Here is a 27,805-nt window from a genome sequence, read left to right as displayed (position 1 = left end):
GCCATCAAAACATTAGATTCAAGATTCAGTAAATTAGTAAATAGATAGATAGTGTGCCTTTAAAGGACAATTCCAGTGTGATTTGACTACTTTTTACATGCTCTGTTCCTTTAACATTAATTGTGACAGTTTTTACATACATATGGCATGATTGAAGACATATTTAAATCAGATTGTCATATTTGTCAGGCTTTTTCAAACACCAGTTCACTTCCAAAGGGCACAGAAATACAACTTCGGAGACTTTCAATATGTTTGGTAAAGCTAATACTTCACTGTGAACGAGAGGCCGTCAGATGTGTTTTGCAAAGTTGCATTTGAATACTAATATCAGACTATCAATTTTAATACCGACTTTTACATTTCGGAAGAAGTTCCAATCATAGTTCCATATTAATCCACACATTTGGGAACAAAGCGAGAACCCAGACGAGACAGGGTGGGAGGGTGGTGGGGGCTATTATTTCTGCTTTCTGCCTCTTTGATTTCCCCATTTTCTTCTCCAAAATAAAACTTTTAACCAGTAGTTAACATTCTTTGTGGTTAAGTTATGACTCACCTTCTGTCAGTCACGAGCCGTCAGGCCAACAGAGAGCAAAACCAAAACAAGACGCTTCTGCCAACTGTAGCCCATTAATTAATTGGAAAATAAAGACTGATTTTACACAATATGGGTTATAATGATGAATATTGTCTGTATCAATATTCATTCTATCTTGTAATCAGACTTAGTTTCAAAACATTTACGGGGGAAGAATAGTAAATATCTCAAAATTTGATAAAAGCGCTGGAAAACAGTGAGGAAATGCAGGAAATGAACAAAAACTCTCAGCACAGTGGAACTGTCCTTGAAGGCGTTCTTAGCTTTGGGTTTTGAATTGTGCTTATCGAATGATTTGAACTTGAAATAAAATTGTAATAGCCCATCAAGACATAAGGTATATAAAGCACAGCAGCCTGTGCTAAAGCCCAATGTATAACCAACAAGGACAAAGAAAAATCCTGCTACTGCTGTAATAGAAACTCAGTCAGAAAAAAAAGAGCTCTTGCCAGGAATCCCAAGCCATATGGATTAATGGCACTCATATTTTGAGCTCACCATCAGTGCTGAAATGTTGATGTGTCAGTTGACAGAAACTTAACACACTAATACTGATAATAAATTGTTTTACTTTCAAGCCTCAACTTCACCAATGCTAAGGTTTGCTTGCTTTTCTCTGTTTCACATCAGTACATATTTTTTCTTTGCCTGCTGATCAGGATAAAGTAAGCAATTTCAAGATATTTAAGGTACTTTGGGCTCTGGTAAACTGTGATGAGCATGTTTAATTGTTTTTGCCCCCTATACAGAGAAAATAATTCCCCTGAAAAATCAGTAGTTGCAGCCCTATTTGAGATCAGGACAATGTGACGTATCATATAAGCAGGGCATTTTTGAAACAGGATGTGAAACCTTACCTTTACAGAGCGGAGGTTTCCCGGACCATCTCCCATCACTCTTGCAGGTTCTGTGTTCTGATCCCCCGGCCAGATAGAAACCATCCTGACAGGAGTAGATCAGCGTGTAACCCAACGTTGGCAGGTCCATAGAGCGAACGTCTACGTTGCTGGGAGTTTCTGGCTGTCTGCATGAATGGGCTGGAAGAGTGAAGATGAGAGACACCGAGACATAAAATTACTGTCGACTGGCATTCATTAGACTAGAAAAGCAGAAACAGACACAGAGGATGAACACTGACTAACAACAAATATTTCAGAACAAACATCAATATTAATCTCATCTATGACATAACTAAGAAACACAACAAAATGAACAGTGTCACTATGACAACAGCAAATAATAGTAGTATGAACAGTAAATGTGCCTTCAAAAGCATGTTGGAAGCTTATTTACAATGTGGGAAGTAAACGCCTCCAACTAGACTGCCGTTCAACTATTCTGATCAAAAATATCACCGCAGCAACCAGAGGCATCAAACATGAACAATGGTGTTTTTTCAGTGGGTCAGCTACAAGTGCCAAATACCTAAAAGTTGTTCTCTACTTCTATGGCAAAATGAAAAACATAAATCCTGCTGCCAAAATAGAAAGCAGCCATTATTGCTAACTACAAAAGTCAGGTATCATGAATAGTCACAAATTTCCAACTTGTAATTATGACTTTGAAGGTGGATAACTCGTAAATACAATCAACATAGTGAATAGGGTGTTTCCAACATGCACTTGAAGCTATTACAACATTAATAATGGCAATGCATAACAATTTGTTACCTATACATTCAGGCTGGGTTCCACTCCAGGTCAGGTTCTCCAGGCAGGTCCGCGTGGTGGAACCAAGGATGTGATAGTTCTTGCGGCATTTGAAGGAAATCTTACTGCCAACCTACATGATGTATAGTTAAAATCCACTATTAACCCCTTATCTCCATGCTTTGAGACCTACGACAATTAACAACGAGCACCTTAAGTCCATGCTTATGGTTTAACTCTAACAAAGCATGAGACAGTAAAAGTAAAGGTAACTCCAAACCCAGAAAAAGAAATCCCAAATACACCATGAAAATAAATAGTCCCCCTATCATTGATCTGTTAATATAACAGATTTGACTGTTCAAAGCATTACTTTCTTAATATAGTTTAAATACGTTAAATAATAATGACTTTAACCTTTAGCATAGTCTGGTTTTCCTGGGTCTTTTCTGACCAGTTTACTTATTACAATGAAGTTTTCCATGACATTAACATTAGTTTAAAAAAGTGCATCTATCACAGTATATCCAGGTACAAATCATCCATTCCTGACCTGAAAGCCCTGAGCCAGTACAGGGATACCATAGGCTGGAGTTCCTGGGTCCCGACAGCTGTTGAAGGCTGGGTCTATAAACACACAGAGACACACACACACACACACACACACACACGGTTATAGAGAACAACTCTGAGCTCAAGGGGGCATTCTAACAGTGCCAATAAATCCAATAAGTTACCTATAAATTAAATCATACTTAATGTTACTATTTATTTTATTTTATTTTATTGTATTTATTTGCACCATAATACAGAGACAATTACATAGATAAAAAACAAACAAACAAATAAACAAAAAAACAATAATACAGACAGTGCTGGAGAGGTAAAAAACCCAAAATGGGCTTATTCAAGGAAACCTCCCCAAAAATGAAGATAAGATAACAAATAAAATAAAATACTCAAAATTCAAGTAACGACAAAAACAACACCAACAACAAAAGTACAAAATACCATATTAGAACACCAAAAAACAGTATAAAAATAAGAGTAAAAGTAGGGTGACCACCTGCTAATAAGCCCAATGGGGGACAAGGGGTATGATTCTGAGGGACAATGTGGGACACCGCCCGGCGTGGCGGTGCCCCCACTCGGCGGGCAGACTCACCGATACCGGTTTACCGATTTCTAGCAGATACCACTTTACATGGTATATTATTGTTGCCCTGTTCCCCTAACATATGTAATTGCTGCTGTATGCTCATGAATAGGCCACCCTTGTTAATGAGCCCTTAGCTTTCAATGTGTTTTTTTTTTCTAAATAAAAGATATTCATAATATTTTAAACATTTCAATTAATTGACAGATGAACTTCTACTTAAGATTTACTTTTTATTTAAAGTGAATGAATTGCAATGGAAAATATAAATAAAATTAAATAGCTTATACAGTGTTAATTTTGTCGGCTATTTTTCAATTTAATTTTAGTCTTAGTCTTGTGTCAAATGCCCTTATTAGTTTTAGTCATATTTTTTGTTTAGTCATATTTTAGTCGATGAAAAGTCTTAGCATTTTAGTCTAGTTTTAGTCAAAGAAAATCCAAAGTATTTTAGTCTAGTTTTAGTCAATAGTCTTTTTTTTAGTCTTTGACCTGCATCATGTTGGCTTTTTTAATTTAACAATATGTTAAATTATTATTATTATTTTAAAAATGTAAATTGCTTATCAAACAGACCTAACAATTCAGCTACCAATGAATGATAAGCAGTAGTATGCATGCGATAACACAGATTGAAAAATAAGCCGAAGTGATACCGCTTCTCTGAATAGACAAGCTAAGCCAGTGTGCTGCTGTTAGCCAGTGAAAATAGAGAGGAGTGGCAACTCTTCACTTTGTTAATAATCTATGTCAGTGCGCTGCTCTTTTAACTTTGTTCTCGCCACGCTACGGTTCAGACAGCGCCGGTGGGTGTGTGCTCCTCAGTCATACACACACACACATACACCCTGGCATGTGCAGACAGCAGCGCAGGAGGAGAAAAACTAGCGCGCATCGCCCTATCCCCAAGGCGAACTAGCTTTTTTTTTTTGAGAGAGAGCAAGCATTGATTATGCGGGACACGGTCTCAATTTGCAGGACGCGTGAAATGGGCTTCAAACGCTGTACGTGCACGCGCTACGCGGGACAGGTGGTCACCCTAAGTAAAAGTGAAAATGAAATAATTAGGTAGAAGCTGTAGAGTCTTGGTGTATTAGATAGGACTTTAGTCTAGACTTAAAATTAATCAGAGATGTAGATGTTTTCGCTAAATGAAAGTATGAATTCCAAAGTAATGAACCTCTGTAAGTAAAAGAAAATTGACTTTGTGTGGTACGGCAAAAGGGAGTATGAAGTTTAACGGCGTGTCTTGTATTGTGATAATCAACCTGAGAGTTAACTGTAAAGAATTCATTAAAAGATTTAGCAAGCAAATGTGGAGAGTGAATATATTTGTAAATAAATATGCAGGATTGAAGGATATTAATGTCATAAATTGACAAAATGTTAAGTTTTTCAAATAGAGGGGCAGATGGAGTTGATAGATTAGAAGAGGTGGCTAGCCTAACAAATTTCTTTTGTGTGATGAATAATATCTGTAAATTAGTCGGGTATGTACTTGCCCAGACAATGTTGCAATAACTGAGATGAGGATAAATTAAACTATAATACAGTGTATGAAGAGCATCCTGAGAAATAAAACCACAAATTATTCTGATGATACCAATAGACCTCATCACTTTGTTATTAACAAGCTTAATATGCTCTGTCCATGACAACCTCTCATCAATCAAAACCCCCAAGAATTTGGTGGACGAAATCTGGAGTATATCATTTCCATCAATTGAAATCTTGGCATTGGATTTACAGTACCTTTTATTTTTGCCGGTGAATATAATAAAGTTGGATTTTTTTTTGTATTTAATGATAACTTATTTATCTGGAACCATTCAGAGAATTTCATTATTCCAGAATTAGCTTCACTAATTAATGCATCAAAATTGTTGTTGGTCAAAATCAAATTTGTATCATCAGCAAAAAGTATAGATAGTATAGTGGAAGACACAGAAGCCAAATGATTTATGTAAACAAGGAACAATAATGGACCAAGTATGGAGCCCTGGGGGACACCATATGTTAACTGGGCTCTAGAGGATGCACAACCATTAACATAGACAAATTGTTCACGATTAGAAACATAACTAGCAAGCCAACTAAATGAAAAATTCTGTAAACCATAACGATTTAATTTAGAAAGCAAAATAGTGTGGTCAACAGAATCAAAAGCTTTGGACAAATCTAAAAAAATACCTAATGCATATTCATTGTTATTTATGGCTGAATAAATTTTTTCTACCAGCTGTAAGAGGGCCATATCAGTAGAGTGGTTTTCCTGAAAACCATATTGGTGCTTGTAAAAAAAAAAAAATGTGTTTATTTAGATGAAATAACATTCTTTTATATACCAGCTTTTCTAAGATTTTAGAAAAACATGGTAAAATAGAAACTGGTCGGTAATTATTAAATAATCTTTGGTCCCCACTTTTATGAAGGGGGATAACTTTGGCAATTTTTAAATCTTTAGGGACACACCCTGTCTGAAATGATAAGTTGAAAACATATGTTAAAATTCCAAAATAGATGAAGACACATATTTAATCAACGAAGCACCAATATCATCATGACCTGCAGCAGACAGTTTCAATTTACCAATGATTTCCAGCACCTCTACTGTGTTAGTGTTTTCAAACTGGAGAAGGGGGAAAGAAATTGCCCTTTATGTAATCCAAAGGGTTACCATTGGATGATTTAATGTTCTTTGACAGGGAAGCACCCACTTGAGCAAAAAAATTATTAAGTTCACAAGAAATGACATATGGATCATTTAGTGTTACACTACCCTCACTGAACTCTGATGGGTAAAATGCAGAAACCTTCTGTTTATTCATAAGTTGATTGATAACTTTCCAAGTAGACTTGATATTTTTGGAATGTTCTTTAAATTTATTGCTAAAGTATATTTTTTTTAAATATCTGAACTAGATGGTTGTATTTATTTCTATATGTTTTATACTTTGCCAAATTCAATGGTGTGGGATTGGTTAGAAACCTCTTATATAATTTATTTTTAGTGATTGAGGATTTATGAAGGCCGGATGTATACCAAGGTTTCCTGTTTGTTCCAGCAATTTTCTTTTTTGATTGTACCAAGGGAAAACATGAATGAAATACAGAATTGAAGATTGTCATGAAGGTCTGATAAGCAGACTCAACATCTGTATGTTCATAAACATTTTTCCATGAAATGTCATCAATCAATCTACTGAACCGCTCATTATTATGCGGATTAAATATTCGACGTTTGGTGCATGAATCTGTACATGAATCAATATTATCAGAGAGGGAGAAATGAAAAATGGGGAAATGATCAGCAAAATCAGTGAAAAGTATACCTGATTTAATTGTATTATTCAGAAAATTAGTAAAAATGTTATCGATTAGGGTGGCAGATGATTTGGTCACTCTTGTTGGCTTGTAAATAAGGGGATAGAAAAAGTTAGATCACAAAATGTTAAGATAGTCTGATGCCCGAACTTGAGTTTCACTTTTTAACAAATCAAGATTAAAGTCACCTAATAGAAAACACAATTTCCTTTCCATATTTATTCTGTCTAATGGTGAACCAAGGATATCATTAAAACTTCCTGTATCTGTATCAGGAGGCCTATAAACACCCGAATAATAACTTTTCTGCCGCCAAAAAATGAGCAAAAAGTAATATCTATGAAGACAGCTTCAACGTCAATATTTTCCAATTCACGAGCCAGATCTTCTCTGACACAGTATTGTAAGCTATGATGAACATAAATGGACACACCTCCTCCAAATCTCTGTGCTCTATAGCGGTGAACAGCCTTGTATAATGGTATGTCATATAACCATGGCTGACAGAATCGACATTTCTGTCAATTCTGTCAGCCATGTTTCTGACAAAGCAATAATAGAGAATTCATGGTTGAGAAAAGATATATAATTAGTGAAATCATCAAATTTTTTAGGAAGACTGCGAACATTCAAATGATATGTAGAAAAAAATGAGTTGGTTATACCCCCATATAAATTTTTAAATTGTTGGGCATCATAATAATCACAAGTAGCAGACACATTGCTGGTAAATTTAAGACAGTTTGAGTCTGGATCAGCAGAGTCAGTGTAATTATCAGCTCCATTTGAATCAGAGGGGTTGACTATATTCACACATTTGCAGTGTGGGATGGTGAGTTATTTTGTGAAAGTTAATACTACTATCACTATCACGGCTGATGTTACTACTGCTCATATAATAATAATGTATAAAAATATGAAAAAAGACAGCATTCAACAGCAATGATATATATGTAATGATATGGGATGCTACCAGAGTAAAGTCATTATGGTCAGAGCATATTACATGGTAACTATGGTGAAGAGGTGTTATATACTTATAGTGTATTACAATACAGTTGGGCTCAGCTTATTCAAGTTGTTGAATATTATGGAGAGGCTGACATCAGTGACTTGCATAGGCTGTTAGTCACTTTAGTTTCTATATACTATACTGTAATTTTTTTTAATTTAAATTGATAGTACTGTTTCTACACTCTAACGTTCATGCTCTAAAAACAGTCACTACATCCAGCAATACAGACTCATTTTTCAAAACAGCCCAGTTCCACTGCAAAAAGAAATGATGCTGTCTTTTCAGATAACATCTTTATAGAAACCAAATACCGACATCAAAACTACACACTTCATCTATTGATTAGATCATATCTTCAGTAATATCCGCACAGGAATACTAATGGTAAAATATGTGTATCAAGTTCCACAACCCCTTTTTCGCATAATCTGATTTTATGGAATTAATCTATAATGAGTTGAACTCCTCTCCTTTGCACTAAGCAAACGGTCTGTTGGTGACAGTTTGCTCAAATACTTTAATATCTACTATTTCACAGTTTTACATGTAAAAGAATGGTCAGTTTTGGTCATTTGTGTGAAAACAATGAAATGGTATTATAGGACTACTAGTTAAAGATACTGTTAGGTTTGCAAAAACTAAGAGCTATTAAGAGTTTAGACAACTGTGAGAGCTCTTTTGAGAGCCATTTTGGTGAGTGCCTGTATTTTTTGTTGTTGTTTATTGTTTTCTTGCATGTTTTTTTTTTTTTTTTTTTTTTACATCAGAACAATAAAAAATGTACCATTAGTTTTAAAAACCTTAACTGTTTGGAGAGCATAGACTGAGCATAGACTGCACGCCAGAGCTGTTGGCTCTGGCGTGCGATGTGACGACCAAATCAGTTGAAGAAAGAGTTGTTCTAATGACTATATTTTACATCTTGGAAAGTTTTACACATAAAAAAAGAAAATAACTGTGTTACGTACTTCTTTACACGCTTCAGAAAGGCATCATGTTGTGGTCACAGTGAAGAGCAAACTAACCAGCAGTAAAGAGCAAATTGTGGCTTACATTTTTCAAAGAGACACAAGCACTTTCAATGTGCATTAGGAGGTAATAAGATGAGATTCATTTAATTACCTATACAGGCAGGCTGTTGGCCGCTCCAGCTGCCATCAGCTTGGCAGACTCTGGAGGCAGAGCCTACCAGCAGGTAGGGGGAGTGGCAGTAGAACCTGACCTCTGACCTGTACAGGAAACAAAAGTTTAAACAAAATCAACCTCTGGATTAACTACAAAAAATATATGATGAGAAGTGGTAAAAATACTGCTCATAATGTTAGTCATGCCACCAAGTCTGTTACTATTACTAAAACTGCTACTGCTATTACCACTACCACTGCTGCATTTTAATAAAGTTTAAGTATTCCAGAAAGCTTGAAAATAAAGAGGCAAAGGTAATTCTCCATTTATTGCACGGCTATCAGAAGCTAAAGTATTTCAAGCATATGGAGACGTGCCAGTAATCAGTAATCGATATATTTAACCACTGACCTGTAGGAGAAGAGTTTCCCCTCTCTGAAACCACCTCCAGGAGAGCCTGGATCCCCACACAGGACAGCTTTGAAGAGACAACAGACACATTAAGGACTCACATAAAAAATTCCAGTAATTACAAGTTTCATCTTAGCTGATTTCTTGCAAGAGTCAGAGAACATGTCATATTATAGCAATTAAACTGAGGTAGACATGATGTCCAAAAGATTTAACAGCCAATCACAAATACATTCACCTGATCCATCTATCTGAAGCCTGCAGAGAGGGAGGAAACCTCACTGTGTCATGCAGACTGATGTCAGACAAGCCAACAGTATGGAAAATAACTACTCCAGAAACTTTGACATTGTCGAGTTCACATTAGTTAGCATTAGCTAGTTTAGATTTAAAGTACATGATAACCGCAAGAGTTTGCAACTTCACGACATGTTTAATTTTCATGACTTTACAATAACATTTTTTTAAGTGGGAAGAAATCTTATTTTATTAGTTTGTAAGACTTTGGCTGTACTTCCAGGTTTTTGGGTTGCAGAATCTTAACACTTAAACAACCATAATGCCTTGTGCTACACACCTCCGTCAGTGGGAATATCTTCTGCCAGAAAGTACGGGAAGCCTGTTTGCCCAAAAATACTTATCATGGAAGCCACCCAAAAATTCTGACTCCATGGATTTCATCCTTTCTACTTGGACCTTGGTGGTTAAAAACTATCTGTGTGAACTACATTCTTAGGGCCAAGAGGGTTAACTGTCACTTTAACTTACGTAGACACTGTGGTATGTCTCCCCTCCACGTTCCATTTCCCTCACAGGTTACCACAGCTGGACTGGACAGCTGGTAACCATGGAAACAACTGTAGCCAATACTGGACCCCCATGACTGGTCGGTCCCTTCCACTTTCCCGTGAGGCACCAGGGGAGGGGTCCCACATTGAATCACTGGAACACACACACACACACACACACACACACACACACACACACACACACACACACACACACACACACACACACACACACACACACACACAAATGTTAAACATCTTGATTTTTAAAAAATGACATAGATTACACAGCAGCCTCCTCACTGTAAGAAGGTCCTGTGTTAAAATTGTGGCCTTGGGCCTTTCTGTGTTCAGTCTGCAATTGAATTAGAGGTGTTAAATTGATCAGTAGTGGGAGTATTTGTCTATGTGTTTCTGTGTTATTCCTGTGAAGGACTGGTGAGCTTCCCTGGGTAGGTCCATCTTCTCCAGCTCCAGTACCAAATAACATGCTAAGTATTCAGAGCTGTCAAAGAGAGAAAGAAGCCAGCACTTCATACAGACCCCTGATATGCAGCTTTAGGATGTGGAAGGCCCTTGATATGTTTAGGACCAATCTTTCTACAAAGTTTCATTCAAATGCATTAAGAACTTTATGAGCTATTTCGGTAACAGACAAATAGACAGGCAGACAGGCCGATTACATTACCTCCTTGATGTAGGTAATTCGACAATGACTATATTTAGTGAAGTCACTTGTAACTAAATATGCACTGCTCAGCCTAGCTTTTTAACACAGTAAGTTACTTTTACTCATGACATATGTCCCCTGTTTCTAGTGAATTAAAACAAAGCTTGGTAGCAGGGATGCAAAATGATGACATCAGCTGAAAGTAAAGATCTGTAAAAACAACAGATGGCCAAGGGTCACCATATGGACTTTTAGTTTCATGAAGCAACACATGACCTAGGTCACCACATGGACTTTTTGCTTCTTGAGCAAAAGAGGACTATGGCCACCACATGGACTTTTAGTTTCTTAGAAGGAATTTGGGTATTATAATGACAAAGATCCTCTTAGGTCTACCAAAGGTGAAAGCCAAGACATTGCTTTTCTGCTTCCACTCTGGAGCTGGCTGATAGTCAGCTCTGATTGTTTCCCTCAGGTGGATTCAATTAAATGCCACTAAAGCTACAAACTAGATGTCTATTGGGGTCAATTTTTGAATACTGCCCAGCATTAGGATTGATTGAAGAAATACAAAAGGTCTATGGATTTTTCTGTAATGCACTTACTTGACAACTCACAGTGCTGGACTATGATTTAGGTAATATTAGTGATTGAAAAAAGCCTACAACAGGGCTGTAGTGATAGTTGACGAGGTGAGTATACTACTAAGATTACTTTATATGACAGTGACAATAGAGAGACAGGAAAGGCGGGGGAGAGAGAGAGGGGATGACATGCAGCAAAGGGCTTGCTCTGGGATTGACCCTGAGCCGCTGTAGCAAGAACACAGCCCCATGAAACAGGGATTTTACAGTACAGCAACATCTCCAAAGGTACTCAGTACATTGACAGAGCACATGTTGATCTGATTCCACCAGTGCTTCATAAACCTGTGTTTATCTATGCCAATGACACGGTAATTTGGGAATTTGTGGTTGTGTTTTGTTCTTATCAGTTCTTGGTCTACAGAGAGCTACACTGGTAATACCCACAGGTGCAATGTGATGAAAAATTCAGGGAAAATAGTGCCATTTTTAGTAAATCTGGCCCTAAGTTTCCAAAAAAAAGAGATGTCTATATTCCATATACCCATGTGTATACTCCACTATACAGCTGACCTTCAGCCACTTTGACAAATTATTTCACAACTGATAGCACAAATTCCCAGTGTTAACCTCTAGTATCAGATGGTCCTGTTGGTCAATTAAATGTGTTTACATTCCAAAGCATCTGTTATTATGCTATTGTCTGACCCCTCCTAGACTGTTCTATGTGATACACAGCAGGAAATGTCCTTTATTTTCAAGTGTCACTTGTGTTGGCATATGATGTGTTGAGCATGATAATGTTGCAGCAGCTCCACGAGATACTGATAATTTTAAGCGTGGGTGTGTGTTAGTGTGCATTATACAGTATGTGCATGTGCATTAGTGTGTCTGTGTGGGTATGGCTTCATGACACACTGATAAACATCTGTGTGTGTGTGTGTGTGTCTAACTCCCTAAGATAATGATAACCATCTGCATGGTTTCAAATATCTAATAAAGTCGGTGTAATTCTAATCTAACCAGGAGACAGATGGTTTCATGCTCCATTCACTCTGCTATGATGATATACTGCACACACAAGCAAACGTAGAAAGACAGAGACATACAAACACACACACACACACACACACACACACACACAAACACAAAAACAGATGCACATGCTCACATTCAAACAAAAAGCAGATACAGAGGCACCAATACACAGAAAACTTGCATGGATAGAGTGCAGCAGAAACCAAATGGGGTCCAACCATCATTCTATATATTATCCACACCATATGGATGTCTTCCTTCCCTCTGTCTCTGACAATCGCTGACTTTCTGTTAATCTGTTTTGCTCTTGCCCTCTGCTTCACCAGTTTTGTTTCCTCCATCTTTCTCTTTCAGCCCCCTCCTTTTCCCTTGCTGTTTTCAGCCAGTAGTGCTTTGGATTCATCATCAAAGTGCAATTAACGAAAAATAGTTTTGGACTACAAAAACAGCTTTTGGTTGTAATGTTGTGGTTACCAGGCAACAGCGGCCGCTCACAGAAAACTAATCAGTTAACCAATTTTTGCCTTTTTGTGCCGCCGGTGTCTTGGAGAAGCCTTGCATCTCTCGAAAGACACCTTTTCAAGATTTGAAAAAAAAAAGTTGTCTGTTTTTTTCATAAGTATTTGTTCACATTTTATAGCATATTACTTTTGGAGACAATGGTGATTTGCAGTTACTTAAATTATGTCATTAATGTTCCCTATTATGTTTAGCTGTGTGACTCCAGGAAAAGTAACTGCTGGTAAGCCGACAGCAAATGGGGATCCAGATAAGTTGAGGTTTTTTTGCGTTCCTGAAAAACAACTTAGTTGTTAAGGATCAAGCTTCCGTTGGTGAAAACAAAACAAAACAAACAACAATGAATAAATAAAAAATAAAAATAAAACATTGATTAACATTCCATGCCATTGTGGCTGATACCCAAAGAGCACTTTTTTAAAACACTCTCTCTTAGTGTGAATAAACTAGACTGCCTTCAAAATCTGCTGTCACTCCTTCAATCCTTCACTCCTTCCCTTTCCCAAGCCCATCTTCTTTACTCTCACATCTCCACTAGCCTTCTTTGCCTCCATCCCTCCTGTCTTCCTTCCTACTTTCCATTCTCTCTCTCTCTCTCCCTCCAGCCTCTGCCTCTCTCTAAAACCTCTATTCTCATTCCTCCTATATCCTTTTCCATTGCTCAGTCCCTCTCTCCTTATTATCATCTGCCTTTCCCCCTGCTTATGTCTTTTAGGATATTATGTCTTTCTTGATGCAATTCATCCAGCCAACACATTTTATGGGCTTATTCCCTTTTCTCCCTGTGTGTGTTTACAGGTCTGGGGGCAGGTATTGATTTGCCTCTCATTGTTTCTCCCATCACTTTCTGCCTACCGCTCATCCTCTTCATTGGCTTCACCTTGCATCCCCACTGGTTCTCTCTCTCTGTCTCTCTATCTCACTCTCTCTGTCTCTCTCTCTCTCTGTGTCTTGCTTGCTCTCTGACTCCCTCTCTCTTATTTTCATCCCCTCACTCACCTGCACCCCTCAATTTCTGTTTCATTCCCTTAATCTCTGTTTTTCTGTGCCTCTGTATCTCCATTGCACCTCTTTTTTTGCCCTCCTTCTCTGTTCTTCTCCATCCTTCCACCTCTCCATTCCTTCCTTGCTCTCATTCCCTCCCTCTTTGCCTCACCACCCCCTAACCCACTCTCCACTTGCTCCATATCTCCCTCCTCCTAATTCAGGTCTTGATTCATCTCCTAAGCCAAGCTGCAACTCCACTATGTGTGTGTGAGTGCGTGTGAATGTATGTGTGTGTGCGTGGTTGGTGGTTGATGCATGTGTGTGTACACAAAGGCTGCGGTTTCAAAACAGGATCAAATTAAGACAGAAAACACAAACCCATGAACACAGAAAAAGGAAGGAGAACCCCACAGAGCAGAGGAGGGCAAATAAGAAAAGGCAAAGAAGAGAAGAGGAGCAATACCATAACTTTCTCTCTTTTCACATTCCTGCTCACGTCTCACTCCCTATCACCTACAGTATCTTCTCTTCTCTGTGTCCCTTCCTCTCAGTTTCTGCGTGTCTCTCTTCCTCAGTAGTCTCTCTGACTGCTTTCTGTGTTTTTTTCATCTCAGTTCAAAGCCTCGGCAACTGCAGGAGCCAGCAGGAGATTTTCTGTTTGTGGGAAGCAGAGGCAGGGAGGATCTCAGGAAACGTTCCCTTTTACTGTTGTTGAGCATCATAGACTAAAGTCTAAATATGGACTGTTGTAAAACTGTGATTCATTTTAGTTTAATGCATTCTTTTTATTTTCCTTTTTCTGTTTCTGGTAAACCGTGAAAGAAGGATTTCAGGAAATAAATTCTAGCATAACACTCTGCCATTGTAAGAGCCAATGTTAAGCTAACTTCAGCCTCTTGCTAATGTACTAGTCCCAGTCTGTAAATTTAGCATGCTGTTTCCCATTGAAACATAGCTGACCTACTTCATGCCTTTTCATACATAGTGGCTTATTGGTTAAATATTTTTTCACTCTGAAATGTACTAAGCAAACTTCTCACAAGGACTCACAGTTTGTCACCACAACACGAGCATTAAATGAGTTTTTATGGTGTAAAATGTTTGTTTATGTATATATTGCTTGTAAAAAAAAAAAAAAAAAAAAAAAAAAAAAAAACAGTGGAAAAGCAGACCTACAGTTTGGGGAAACTAAAGCTAAACCAGACATTATAATTGTAAAGATATAATGCTTTTACATTCCGTTTTGTTTTTTTTTTTTTTTTGTTTTTTTTGGTGTTTTTTAGGTTTTTATACCACAATAACCACAACTAGCCTCACTCACCATCTCTGCTCAGTAGCTCTGAATACCCCACCACAGTAGCTGGCTTTGTTTGTTAGAGACTTGGAGATATGACTGTCTCCACATGAGAGAATGTTAATTAGCCACGACCACTGTAAAGATGATGAGTTGTCACAACCAAAAGTTAAATTATGAGAAATTTCTGTGTGTCTACAGCTACACTATTGAATGTGTATCAGAACTGAACAACATTTTTTTGCATAGTTTTATAAACTGTTTATCTGGAAATGATCAAATCCATTTTCAAGAGTTTCCCAGTCTTTCTGCATTTGTGTGATAGGAAGCCTAATTACAAATTCTAGTCTGCAGACTTGCTGTGCTGGTCTAATTTATGGTTTTGGTTCTTACCTTTACAGCCAGGCTTGGTTTGGTTCCAGGTTCCGTCTTTAGTGCACCGCAGAACATCCCGACCGGGCCCAGATGGTTCCATCAGGTTACCAGGGTTACAGTGGTAGGTCACTGTGTGGTTGAAGGTGAACTCACTTCCTAAATAGATCCCATTAGCTATTGGGCCCGGGTCTCCACAGCTGATCACTAAAGAGGGAACAGGGATTGAAGAGTCAGGAACAAGTAGAGTATGTTCCTGTCCGACGCTGCTGTTCAGGAGAGCCCATTGATGCATCAATGAGATTTGGTTCTCAGTTCAACCGGTTCAGAAAGCGGGTTGTGTTAAAGGGGGCTATCACAGCTGCCCTGTTTGGCTCATTTTAATTGAACCATGGTGTGTTTGGAGAGGCGGGAACACAAAATCGAATTCTGTAGGGGACCAAGCAAATTGTGGTCTGACTGAAAAATTGAGACTCTCCGACTCTAAGTGAGCCACCTTACAGTTCATTACGAGTGAGGTCATAATTCATCCAAACTACTGAATGTGAATCAAAATACAGAGCAATGTGGGTTGAATGCAAATGTAGGCACCTGTAGCTGCTTGCTAGACAGAGCTTGTACGGCATGCCAAAATAAGCTGGGGACAAATGTGGAGTAATGATGAGGTGAGGGCTCTCCTAGAAATATGGGCTGATGAGCACATTCATGATTGTTTGTGGAAATACAAAAGACTGTGTTGTAACATTGTTGTTCTAATATTGTTCTAATATTGCTCTGTTGTTACAATGCGCTGTTGTCCCTGACCAGTAGATCCAACAGATGAATGACCTGTTAAACTCCGTGTCAGTTGCTTGGTTCGCTTAACACAGGGCCGTGTAAACAGTAACCGGATCTAATAAAAATGCAACATAGTGAACACAGCCTCAATCGTACCAAATCAAGCAAACTCTATCTATGTCAAAGCCCCCTGCAACTTAGGAAGAAACCCCTGGGGAATTCTCTATACGAGGAAGGTATTATATTTGCATTTTGAGTTGACTGAGTTAAAACTGAACTGATACACGCCCTGATGTCTTGCAGTGGGGTGATTTGGCTGACACAATTTTTCACATTTACACCAACACCAACCCAAACCCACTGGCTGGTATTCATAAAACTCAGCAGCAACAGCGTTACAAAGCGTAAAATCTGCAGTCCGGTAATGTGAGCTGTTTTATAAAGTTACTGTGTTGATGGCCCCTGCTGCAGAGACACTTCATCATTTTCTGCAGTGGCTTAGCTGAAAGCCTGTGAAGATCAAGATGTACATGAAGTGCTGCATATGTAATTTCCCCTGATCATCCACACTCATGTGGCAGCACAGTATATCACAAATTAGACATGACATCAAGCATCAGCAGAAGAGCTTGTGTCACATTATACAAAATTTAAAAACCACTAACAGCGGTTTCCAAGGACAGCATGGAAACAGATCTCCTAAACATAGCTTTTAGAGCTATTCTGTATTATTAACATATTTAATCTTAAATTGGAACTACAGTATACCGCTTTGCCTGAACAAGTGGTATTTCTATCCAGCAGTGTGCTTTTATGAATCACTTATGCAAATGGTCAGAAGGGGACAATGGTGCCAAGACAGTGCATGCACAAAAATGGAGGTGGTAATTCCCGTTTATGAACAGGGGAAATGCCTACTGCCATGGTGTTACGCACTCCTGCATTGTTAATTCTGCTACTGAGCTTTATGAATAACCACTATAAACTCCAGTCAAAATGTGCATATTTTATTTTACATTTTGCTACTCTGATCCTTTTTCTCATCAGTGTATTGTTTCAATTCATCCAAAGTTCATTTTAATAAATTTCATTGAGACTTCAATGATGCGATTGTTACAACTCACAAAGTTTCTCCTTATCTTCCGGCATAGTCTGAAAACCTGTCTCTTTCGAATACATCTCACCCAGTCTGCCCCTACACCTCTTACTCGACCTTCCCCCAAAGGTCCTCCTCCTCACCTCATCTAACCCGCATCATCTACTCTCACTTTTATTCCGAAACCTTGTCTGCCCTCTTTAAACTCCAAAACCTCAACAAAGTTTAAAATCGTAACAGACTTACAACAACCTTACCTCTGTGCCTGTGCAACAGGACTTTGTTCAGTCCATATCCTATTTCTACAACAGGGTCAGGTCAGGTCGTAGTGTTTAGTTTTCTTATTCTAAACCAGAATAATACTTATACTAATATGCTAACACCAGTACTCCTCCTACTACTTGTAATACTTGTACTAAAACAGCTAATATACCTACTTCAACCACTGCTACTATTGCAACCACCACTACTGGTGCTACAACTGTGAATAATATCACAATAATAATAATGACTATTGAGACCATTATTACTACCCAGAACAACAATGAAAACAATATTAGTTATATTAAAGCTAAAATCATACCAGCACAGTCAGGTGGTTGTCCTGTCCATGTCCCATTTGTTGTGCAGTGTCTAGTAGTCAGACCTGATGTTTTGAACCCTTCCCAGCATGCGTAAGCCACTGAACTCCCAAAGGTGATGCCATCACTGAAGACAATTCTGCCGTGGGCTGGGGTGCCAGGGTTACCACATGACACGGCTGGAAAACAATGTTATATAAAGCAACATTGATTAATTGTGACAATTTTGATCATTTGAGCAATAATGTGAAGCTGTCAGTCAGGGCTGTTTTGCTGTAGACTGGAATAATAGGATTATCCCAGGAGTCAGCTGGAAACAATGTAAGATATGGCCTTGAGGTATAGAAGGTGATTAATAATCAAACAGTTGCCCGGCTGATCCCCAGCACCGAATGAAATGCGTTTTCCAGTTGTGAGTGAGGGGAAAAGGGGTGCCTGGTAAAATATCTACAGTGCCTACCATCCCTGTCACAGTGCCACTGAGAAAAGAACCAAACCCCACACTGCTGCAGGGACAGTTGTTGTCTGTTTCTGTCCTTACGTAGAACTAAAAGATGTTATTCGCTAATATGTGACAGTGCTCTGCATAATATCATCATTATGAGATGCCTGCTTTAATTATAAAACAAACGAACTAACTCAAATCAGACAATGACAACAGTAACAAAAAGTAATGGTCTCAGAGCAGCAGTGCGCAGTCAACATGGATTTAAAGAACCCTGAGTGAATACCTCTGTCTTTGCAGAGAACATCCTTGCTAAATTCTCAGTAGTGCTGAAACAATACGGTGATTAAATGACAAAAAAATAATCAGTGGTCATTTCAATGACTGACGACCAGTTTAAGCAATTTATCAAGTAAAAAAATCCAAACATTTACTGATTTCAGCTTCATTAAGGTCACTAAGATGCTAAGGTTGTTTACTTAGAGGTAAACTTTTCTTGAGCATTAATCATTATTTGGACTTTTTAAAGACTTGATGATGATTGATGATTTTGATGATTATATGATATGGTCAGTTTATTAATCATTAGTTTTTGTCCTGTACTTAACAGGAATATGAGCATGGATAGTGTTATATTTGAGATGGGTTGTGTGTTACAACTCATTGGTGTTCACTTCCCTATTTCAACCATCTCTGTACCGCAGACTACAGACTACAAATGGGCTAAAGCACTTAGCACTGTTTATCTGTGTCAGCAAGTCTGGACATAACAAGTCAGTCTCACAATTAATCTTGGGGCTTCCCATTTGTTCTTGTCGGCCAAGCTACCATCCATGCATCCTGAATTTATTTATTAATTTATTTATTGAGCCAATTCTGGATTTTTTTTTCCCATTCATGGTGTTTCTTTGTTTTACAATAATAGTATTGCTCTTGAACTGCTGGGTATTATGTCAGAATTTTGGAGGAGGACATAGAATTGCAGACTGAGAAAGACCTTCTGTGTTGCTGCGGCTCTGGTCTGAACTACTGATCCATCGATCTTCAGGTGCTGGCACAGCACATTGGATTAACAAGCTGGACAGGCATTAGCAACCAACCACATCACATCTCACCACAGTGACAGCTGACAGGCTCTAAAAATCAAACATGTATTGATGGGACTCATTAGTTAAAGCCCTTAAGACTTGTAGTGTAGTGGAAGGAGCTTCTTCAGGCATAGGTGTGTGTGTGTGTGTTGTGCCCCAAAAAACAAGTGCACTATACTGTGCTCGTGTGTTATCTATATATGTATGCATATACACTATGCGGACAAAAGTATCAGGCCACCTACACATTACACCTACAGGAGCTTTTATGACATCCCACTCTAAATCCATAGGCATGAATATGGAGTTGGACCCCCTTTGCAACTATAACAGCTTCCACTCTTCTAGGATGGCTTTCTACAAGATTTTGCAGCGTGTCTGTGGGAATTTTTGCCCGTTCATCCAGAAGAGCATTTGTGAGGTCAGACACTGATGTTGGATGAGAGGGCCTGACTCGCAAACTCCATTCTAGTTCATCCCAAAGGTGTTGGATGGGTTTGAGGTCAGGGCTCTGTGCAGGCCAGTCAAGTTCCTCCACACCAAACTCCCCAACCATGCCTTTATGGAGCTTGCTTTGTGCACTGGGGCTCAATCATGCTGGGACAGAAAAGGGCCTTCTCCAAACTGTTTCTACAAAGCAAAGAAATGTCCATAATGTCTTGGTAAGCTGAAGATTTAAGATTTCCCTTCACTGGAACTGAGAGGCCGAGGCCAACTCCAGAAAAACAAGTCCATAGCATTATCTCTCCTCCACCAAACTTTACAGTCAGCACAGTGCAGTCAGGCAGGGAACGTTCTCCTGGCATTCGTCAAACTCAGTGGCGGCGCGCTTTACACCGCTCTATCCAGCGCTTGGCATTGTGCTTGGTGATGTAAGGCTTACATTCAGCTGCTCAGCCATGGAAACCCATGCCATGAAGCTCCCGGTGCTAAGTTTTTGTGCTGATGTTAATGCCAGAGGAGGTTTGGGGCTCTGCAGTTATTGAATCAGCAGAGCGTTGGCCACTTTTACACATTAGTGCCTTAGGGTTTTCTGTGAATGCTGCCTGTTGCAATGTGTGTTGTTTGTGTTTGTTGTTTGTGTTTTTTGTCTTGTTTTTAAGCTACTGTCTTGTACTTTGAAATTGCCCCTCGGGGACAAATACAGTGATTTGAACTGAATTGAATGTGTCCCTGGATTTGCTGTCCACCCCGTCATTAGGTGGTTACTGCCACTATAAGAAACCACCTGCTGTAATCAGTGACATCACTACCACTGCTTTGTCTTTTACAAATGGAGTGAAGAATAGCTCCTGCAGAGAGAGTACGTATCAACATTTATATTTTGACATTTTCATCATTTTATGATTGAACTTGAATGTGTTCAATCTTAATGTGTCCCCCCTGTCATTGCAAAATATGAATCTATATAAATGCTTTTCAGAAATTCAAAATATGTTTGTTAAAGTATACACAGTCTCCTTCCTAACTGATACATGTTGCTAGCTAATGGCCCAACATGTGCTCATTAAATGCTAACTTCAGCCAGAAACGTCCTCCCTGTCATTGTCCACCCCATCATCAAGTCTAGTTTTATAAAGGTTTTATAAGTTTTTCAGAGTTCCAGAAGTCAAGTGGAGGACAAAACATATGCAGAGAAAGAAACCATTTGAAAGGATACCTATGTTTATAGGCCTACATTTAGGGACCAACATGTTTTTGTTTTGTTTATATCAATCTTGTTTTTTCGTCTAGTTGAAGGTTTTATTTATTTATTTTTGCTGTTGTTGAGTGTCATTTCCAAATGTAGCCTACCTGTGCACAATTCAAAATACAGTCGGTGAAAAAAGTCATGTTTGGACAAAAAACATTTGTTGACAAAACCATAACATTGTTTCCTTTAAATATACACTACTCACAAAAAGTTAGGGATATTTGGCTTTCGGGTGAAATTTACGGAAAATGTAAAAAGTTCACGCTACAGTGATATTATATCATGAAAGTAGGGCATTTAAGTAGAAGCATACACTGGTGATTTCCTCATCTCAAACAATTTCTTGAAACAAAAGCCAACAACAGTGGTGGATATACCACAACAAAAAATGTCAATGTCTCAATAGCTTGTCATGTGCCCTTGAGCATCAATTACAGTTTGACAACGACATCTCATGCTGTTCACAAGTCGACTTATTGTCTGCTGAAGCATGGCATCCCACTCTTCTTGAAGGGCGGCCCTCAGGACATTGAGGTTCTGGGGTACAGAGCTCCGAGCCTCTACACGGCGACTCAGCTTATCCCATAGGTTTTCTATGGGATGCAGGTCTGGAGAATGTGCAGGCCACTCCATTTGAGGTACCCCAGTCTCCAGCAGCCGTTCCCTAATGATGCGACCTCAATGAGCTGGAGCATTGTCGTCCATGAAGATGAAATTAGGCCTGTGTTGTTCATGCAGGGGCACAATGACTGGATTAATGATGTTATTCAGGTAGTATGGGCTTGTCACTGGACCATTCACAAAGTGTAGGGCAGTTCTGTACTGACTAGACACACCTGCCCACACAGTGACACCACCACCACCAAAGGCTGGTCAGTGGCTGATGCATAGCGCTCTCCTTGACGTCTCCAACATCGTTGGCGGCCATCATTTCTGCTCAACATGAATCGGCTTTCATCAGAGAACAGCACTGAGGCCCACTGGTCCCTTGTCCAGCGTAAATGCTCCCTGGCCCATGCAAGACGATGACACCTGTGCCTGGTGGTGTGGTCAGGTACCCTTGCAGGTCGTCTAGCACGCAGACCATGCTGATGTAAACGGTTTCGAATGGTCTGACGAGACACTTGGGTGCCTCTCACCTCCCTTAAACGTGCCTGAAGTGGCATTCATCATCCAGTTCCGCAGGGCACTGTTCACAATGAAGCGGTCATCAGTGTGGGATGTGGCCAAAGGACGTCCACTTCTATGCCTTTCTGTGACTCTTCCAGTCTCTCTGTATCTCTGTTGCAACCTGCTGATGACACTCTGTGACACTCTAAGCTCAGTGGCCACTTCCGTCACTTCCGTGGCTTCAAACATCCTGTTTGAAGCCACGCAATGGCGAGGTGCTGCTGATCAACTGTTAGGTGTCGTCTTGGTCTCATGATGTCAAAATGTGAACAGCATGATGAGGAGGACTGTTTAAATACCAATTCTAATTGAACCAGGAAATTTATTGGTCGATTCATGGATCAAACACCTGATGTGAATTTTGCCGTTAAACTCCTTGTTAGAGAACAGCAACTTGTGCAAAAAGTACTGAAACATTGAACAGTTGGACATGTGCATTCAAAAGTTTACAGAAGGTCACATTAAGTTCACCTGTAAAGGTTATAATGCATTTTAGGTTCATCCTGAAATTTCACCCGAAAGCTGAATATCCCTAACTTTTTGTGAGTAGTGTATATGAGGCACTTCACTATTGTCCACCCTGTCATGCCAAGGTCCACCCCGTCATGTCATTGTCCACCCCATCATGTTCATGTTTTACGTGAATAAATAATTGTTTTCACAAGTTATCAAAACCTTTTGTGTGATTTTGCTCTGAAGAGATTAGGGCCAAACAGTATTATTTAAGTTTGACCAGATACCTTTATTTAAGGAGTTTATTCAGAAAAGAAAGTACAACTTTCACAGATTTTACATATACAAACATATTTTTCCATAATTTCTGTATTTTTGAGAGATGTTTTCCAGAAACTAAAATATATTCCTGAACGAGGGAACAAATACCTTTCTGAAAATGTACATTTTGTGATCAATATATGATTAGAACATATTTACTTTATTTAGAAATTGTCCCATGACAGGGTGGACACATTTTGCAATTCGCTTGTACCTTCTATGCTTGCAGTCAATTTATAAAAGGTGCAGGAGCTTGACCAACATGCATTTCTAGCAGCTTAAGGTCTACTTTATACAATGGATATGGAGTTCAGTGGAAAATCTCATCTTTTTTTGTGTGACATTGGGAAGTCTCAATGGCACTCTATACTGATATTGACTCATTTGTGTATGTGTATATCTTTGTGTGTGTGTGTCTCAGTAATAGATCTTTCTGTCTGAATTAGCCTTAAAACACTATTAGCTTAATGAGAAACAACCTGACGGACATAAATAATCAGTACACACACACACACACACACACACACACACACACACACACACACACACACACACACACACACACAGTATTTGCCCTCCGGGTGGGTTTGAAAGAGACACACTCCTTTTATTCCTGCTTTTATTCTAAAACATTAGATGTTCAGCATCTGAAAGGGTTACTACTGAAGTTATGTGTCATCTTATTGAGCCTTTGACACCAAAACAGTGATGTCTCTGAGGGTACTGTAGCACCAAGTATTGTTATTTTAATATTAAGACACATTTGGCCCAAAATACACGATATTACCAAAAGTATTCGCTCACCCATTCAAATGATCAGAATCAGGTGTCCTAATCACTTGGCCTGGCCACAGGTGTATAAAATCAAGCACTCAGGTATGCAGACTGTGAAACAAGACATTTGTGAAAGAATGGGCCGCTCTCAGGAGCTCAGTGAATTCCAGCGTGGAACTGTCATAGGATGCCACCTGTGCAACAAATCCAGTCGTGAAATTTCCTCGCTCCTAAATATTCCACAGTCAACTGTCAGCTCTATTATAACAAAATGGAAGCGTTTGGGAACAACAGCAACTCAGCCACGAAGTGGTAGGCCACGTAAAGTGACGGAGAGGGGTCAGCGGATGCTGAAGCGCATAGTGCAAAGAGGTCGCCGACTTTCTGCACAGTCAATTGCTACAGAGCTACAAACTTCATGTGACCTTCAGATTAGCCCAAGTACAGTACGCAGAGAGCTTCATGGAATGGGTTTCCATGGCCGAGCAGCTGCAGCCAAGCCACACATCACCAAGTGCAATGCAAAGCGTCGGATGCAATGGTGTAAAGCATGCCGCCACTGGCCTCTAGAGCAGTGGAGACGCGTTCTCTGCAGTGATGAATCACGCTTTTCCATCTGGCAATCTGATGGAGTCTGGGTTTGGAGGTTGCCAGGAGAACGGTACATTTCAGACTGCATTGTGCCGACTGTGAAATTTGGTGGAGGAGGAATTATGGTGTGGGGTTGTTTTTCAGGAGCTGGGCTTGGCCCCTTAGTTCCAGTGAAAGGAACTTTGAATGCTTCAGGATACCAAAACATTTTGGACAATTCCATGCTCCCAACCTTGTGGGAACAGTTTGGAGCGGGCCCCTTCCTCTTCCAACATGACTGTGCACCAGTGCACAAAGCAAGGTCCATAAAGACATGGATGACAGAGTCTGGTGTGGATGAACTTGACTGGCCTGCACAGAGTCCTGACCTGAACCCGATAGAACACCTTTGGGATGAATTAGAGCGGAGACTGAGAGCCAGGCCTTCTCGACCAACATCAGTGTGTGACCTCACCAATGCGCTTTTGGAAGAATGGTCAAAAATTCCTATAAACACTCTCCTCAACCTTGTGGACAGTCTTCCCAGAAGAGTTGAAGCTGTAATAGCTGCAAAAGGTGGACCGACAACATATTGAACTCTATGGGTTAGGAATGGGATGGCACTTCAGTTCATAGTATGAGTAAAGGCAGGTGAGCGAATACTTTTGGTAATATAGTGTATATATCTGGCATTTTGTAATAGTTTTTAATGTTTAATTTTTACTTTATTTCTATATTATCATTAAATTACAGTTGGTTACAAGTATTTCTCAATATGCTCACCTTTCAAAAAATCCTGTTAGAACAACAGCACTCCATGTTGACCAAAATGAATTCAATAATCACATTTTACATAATCGGTGTGTATGCATATACAGAAACTAATATGCTTTAGGTTGCTAATGGTGTACTTGCTAACTTTAACTTTCCAGCGAAGGAGTTAAATGTTACTGAGACAGGCAGTGGCTGAGCTGATATCTTATTCAAATAAAATGCTGAAATAATTAGACACATGAATCAGCGCCACAAGCTCTGTGGGACTGTGCAGAATCTGTACTTGTTTTTTTTTTTTTTTTTTTTTTTTATAATTACATTAATATTAGCTTGTACAGCAGTGTTTCCTAAAATATGGGTTAGGACCCAAAGGTGGAACAGAAGATTAAATTGGACCCTCATGTGAAACATGGAGACATTTCTATCAAAGGTTATGATGTATTCTACAACAGAGAATTCTGTGCATGTTCTGTTGCCATACCCAAGTCCCTATAGTATAAGACAAGCTAAATAAAACCTCAGTTTTTTTTGTCTAAAACAGGGTACATTTCATCAGAATAGCTTGCACAATAGCCCGGAACAAGAGCCTCTTGGGTCCCAAGAGAAATTCATAGCTATTCATATTCATTGCACGGGAAACAAGTTCTGTAATGGCACTGAAAATGCTATCAACATGACAATTACGAGCTTGTATGGAATTTGTTGTGTAAAATACAATATGGGTGTTTGACATAATCTGTTTTGTTGCATCTTTATAGAGAGCACATTTTGATGGGTCACAGAGTTAGAAGTTGCTGCGGTTCCCCACCTTGACAGACAGGCTGCGTGCCGCTCCAGGTACCGTTGTGCAGGCAGGTCCTCTCAGCTGAACCAATCAGGTTGTAGCCTGCCTCACAGCTGAAACGTAAGAGGCTCTTGGTTTTAAATTCCTCTCCTCCAAGACGGACACCATGTGGGGGCACCCCGGGGTCTCCACAAACTCCTGAAGTTGCACCTATAGAGAGGAATAAACACAAAATTTAATGTGCAATACACATGCACAGCCAGGCATAAACACACAAATGCAAGCACTGGCAGACCATGGAGGGATCCAGCGAGCCCCACATAGTCCAACACATACACACAATAGTACACAAATGTACACACATATCCACACGCAGAAAAACAAAATAACAAAATAAAAGTAAAACAATGCCCCTAATGTAATTACTATAACACACTGAGTGCATTGAACTGAATGTCCATTTGTCACCTAATAAAATTTGCTGGCCTTGTGTAGCTAAATGGTTAGAGAGCAGCTTTAACTCAGGATTAGAGGTTTGTTTCCAGCTGGGGCCACTGTGCTAAAAATATAAGCGTGCACTCAAGCTAGTGGATAAAAGCATCCACCGAAAAGCATATGTGATGTTAGTCTACCCATATTTTTTTGTTGCTGAAAATGCAAAATTATTTTGGTCTAGCCAGTGTCTCTGCCCTACTCTTTCACACTCACTCACTCACTTATTCACTCACTCACTCTCTCTCTCTCTCTCACACACACACACACAATTAAAAAAAAAAAAAAAAAAAAAAACCTCACACCACAAACTCTGTAGAACTTCACATTTAGTTGGTACCAGATTGTTGCAGCATTAAAAACACTGAGCGTGTTACAACATTAGCAGCTTAAATTCCATCGGTAGGGATTTGGGAGTTTAACAGGCTGCAGCCTCTTGCATCTCAATGAAATGTTCAGCTGCAGGATGGATTCTGCCCTGCTGAGCGTTCGTTTTCAATGCCACAGCAGCAGGGTAAACCCATCGCATTTCAGCTGTTGAGATAGATGATGCTGAGTTTGGAAATTATGGTTTGTGTGGGCTGTGTGTAAGCCTACTGTTGAGCAGCACTTAATACCTGAGTGACATACACACAACCCCCCCGCTCCCCTTCCCCTCTCTCTTTTCAACAGATTCAAGCAAGCACAGCCTAGATGAAATTCTCATGTTTTTTTACCTCAAGATATCAATCTCAAATGAACTGTGATAGCATGCTACAGTGTCTATGGAAAAATGTTACTGTTGCAATGAAAAATAATGTGACACCACTTTCCAATATGACTACCACCATAAAGGATTTATGAATGGTTAATGGTTGTAAATGACTTATAAGTCATAAATAAACAACTATAAGCAGGTTATAACAGTTTTCATACATGGATACGAGCTCACTATTTTGTAAGATTAAGTTACTGCTGCACTGCATCTATTCTGTTACACATCAGATCATGCTAGCTGCTTACATTACATTACTTGATGTTACCAAATAGTGAACTTGAAAAATAATAACAATGCGATACTTGATTAATCTTCAAAAGTGAATATATATGTGTGTGTGTGTGTGTGTGTGTGTGTGTGTATACATGTTCAGTCACATATGCAATATACAGAATTGTTCGATATGTTTATTTTACTTGTTAATTATGCAGATTAAAGGATGTTAATATTCTTCTGGGCTAAAATGAATGTGATGAAGATAAAGATTAAGATAAAAA

The 27,805-nt window shown here is 39.2% G+C and overlaps 1 protein-coding gene across 1 annotated transcript in view; it reads right to left on the bottom strand.

The window, feature by feature from the left end:
- Window positions 1-27,805, bottom strand: part of LOC115378771 (CUB and sushi domain-containing protein 1-like) — a 659,837-nt gene that overhangs the window by 13,367 nt on the left and 618,665 nt on the right. Inside the window, exons 60-68 of the mRNA XM_030079264.1 lie at window positions 26,084-26,269; window positions 17,990-18,166; window positions 15,555-15,740; window positions 10,050-10,223; window positions 9,282-9,348; window positions 8,868-8,974; window positions 2,804-2,877; window positions 2,272-2,383; window positions 1,459-1,638 (exon numbers count right to left, since the gene is read on the bottom strand). Coding sequence (XP_029935124.1) covers window positions 1,459-1,638; window positions 2,272-2,383; window positions 2,804-2,877; window positions 8,868-8,974; window positions 9,282-9,348; window positions 10,050-10,223; window positions 15,555-15,740; window positions 17,990-18,166; window positions 26,084-26,269 — 1,263 coding nt within the window. The remainder of the gene's footprint in view (window positions 1-1,458; window positions 1,639-2,271; window positions 2,384-2,803; window positions 2,878-8,867; window positions 8,975-9,281; window positions 9,349-10,049; window positions 10,224-15,554; window positions 15,741-17,989; window positions 18,167-26,083; window positions 26,270-27,805) is intronic.

This window comes from Myripristis murdjan, chromosome 3 (genome assembly GCF_902150065.1).
Source record: "Myripristis murdjan chromosome 3, fMyrMur1.1, whole genome shotgun sequence".
Taxonomy (NCBI): Eukaryota; Metazoa; Chordata; class Actinopteri; order Holocentriformes; family Holocentridae; genus Myripristis; species Myripristis murdjan.
This window is presented reverse-complemented; position numbering and strand designations above follow the sequence as displayed.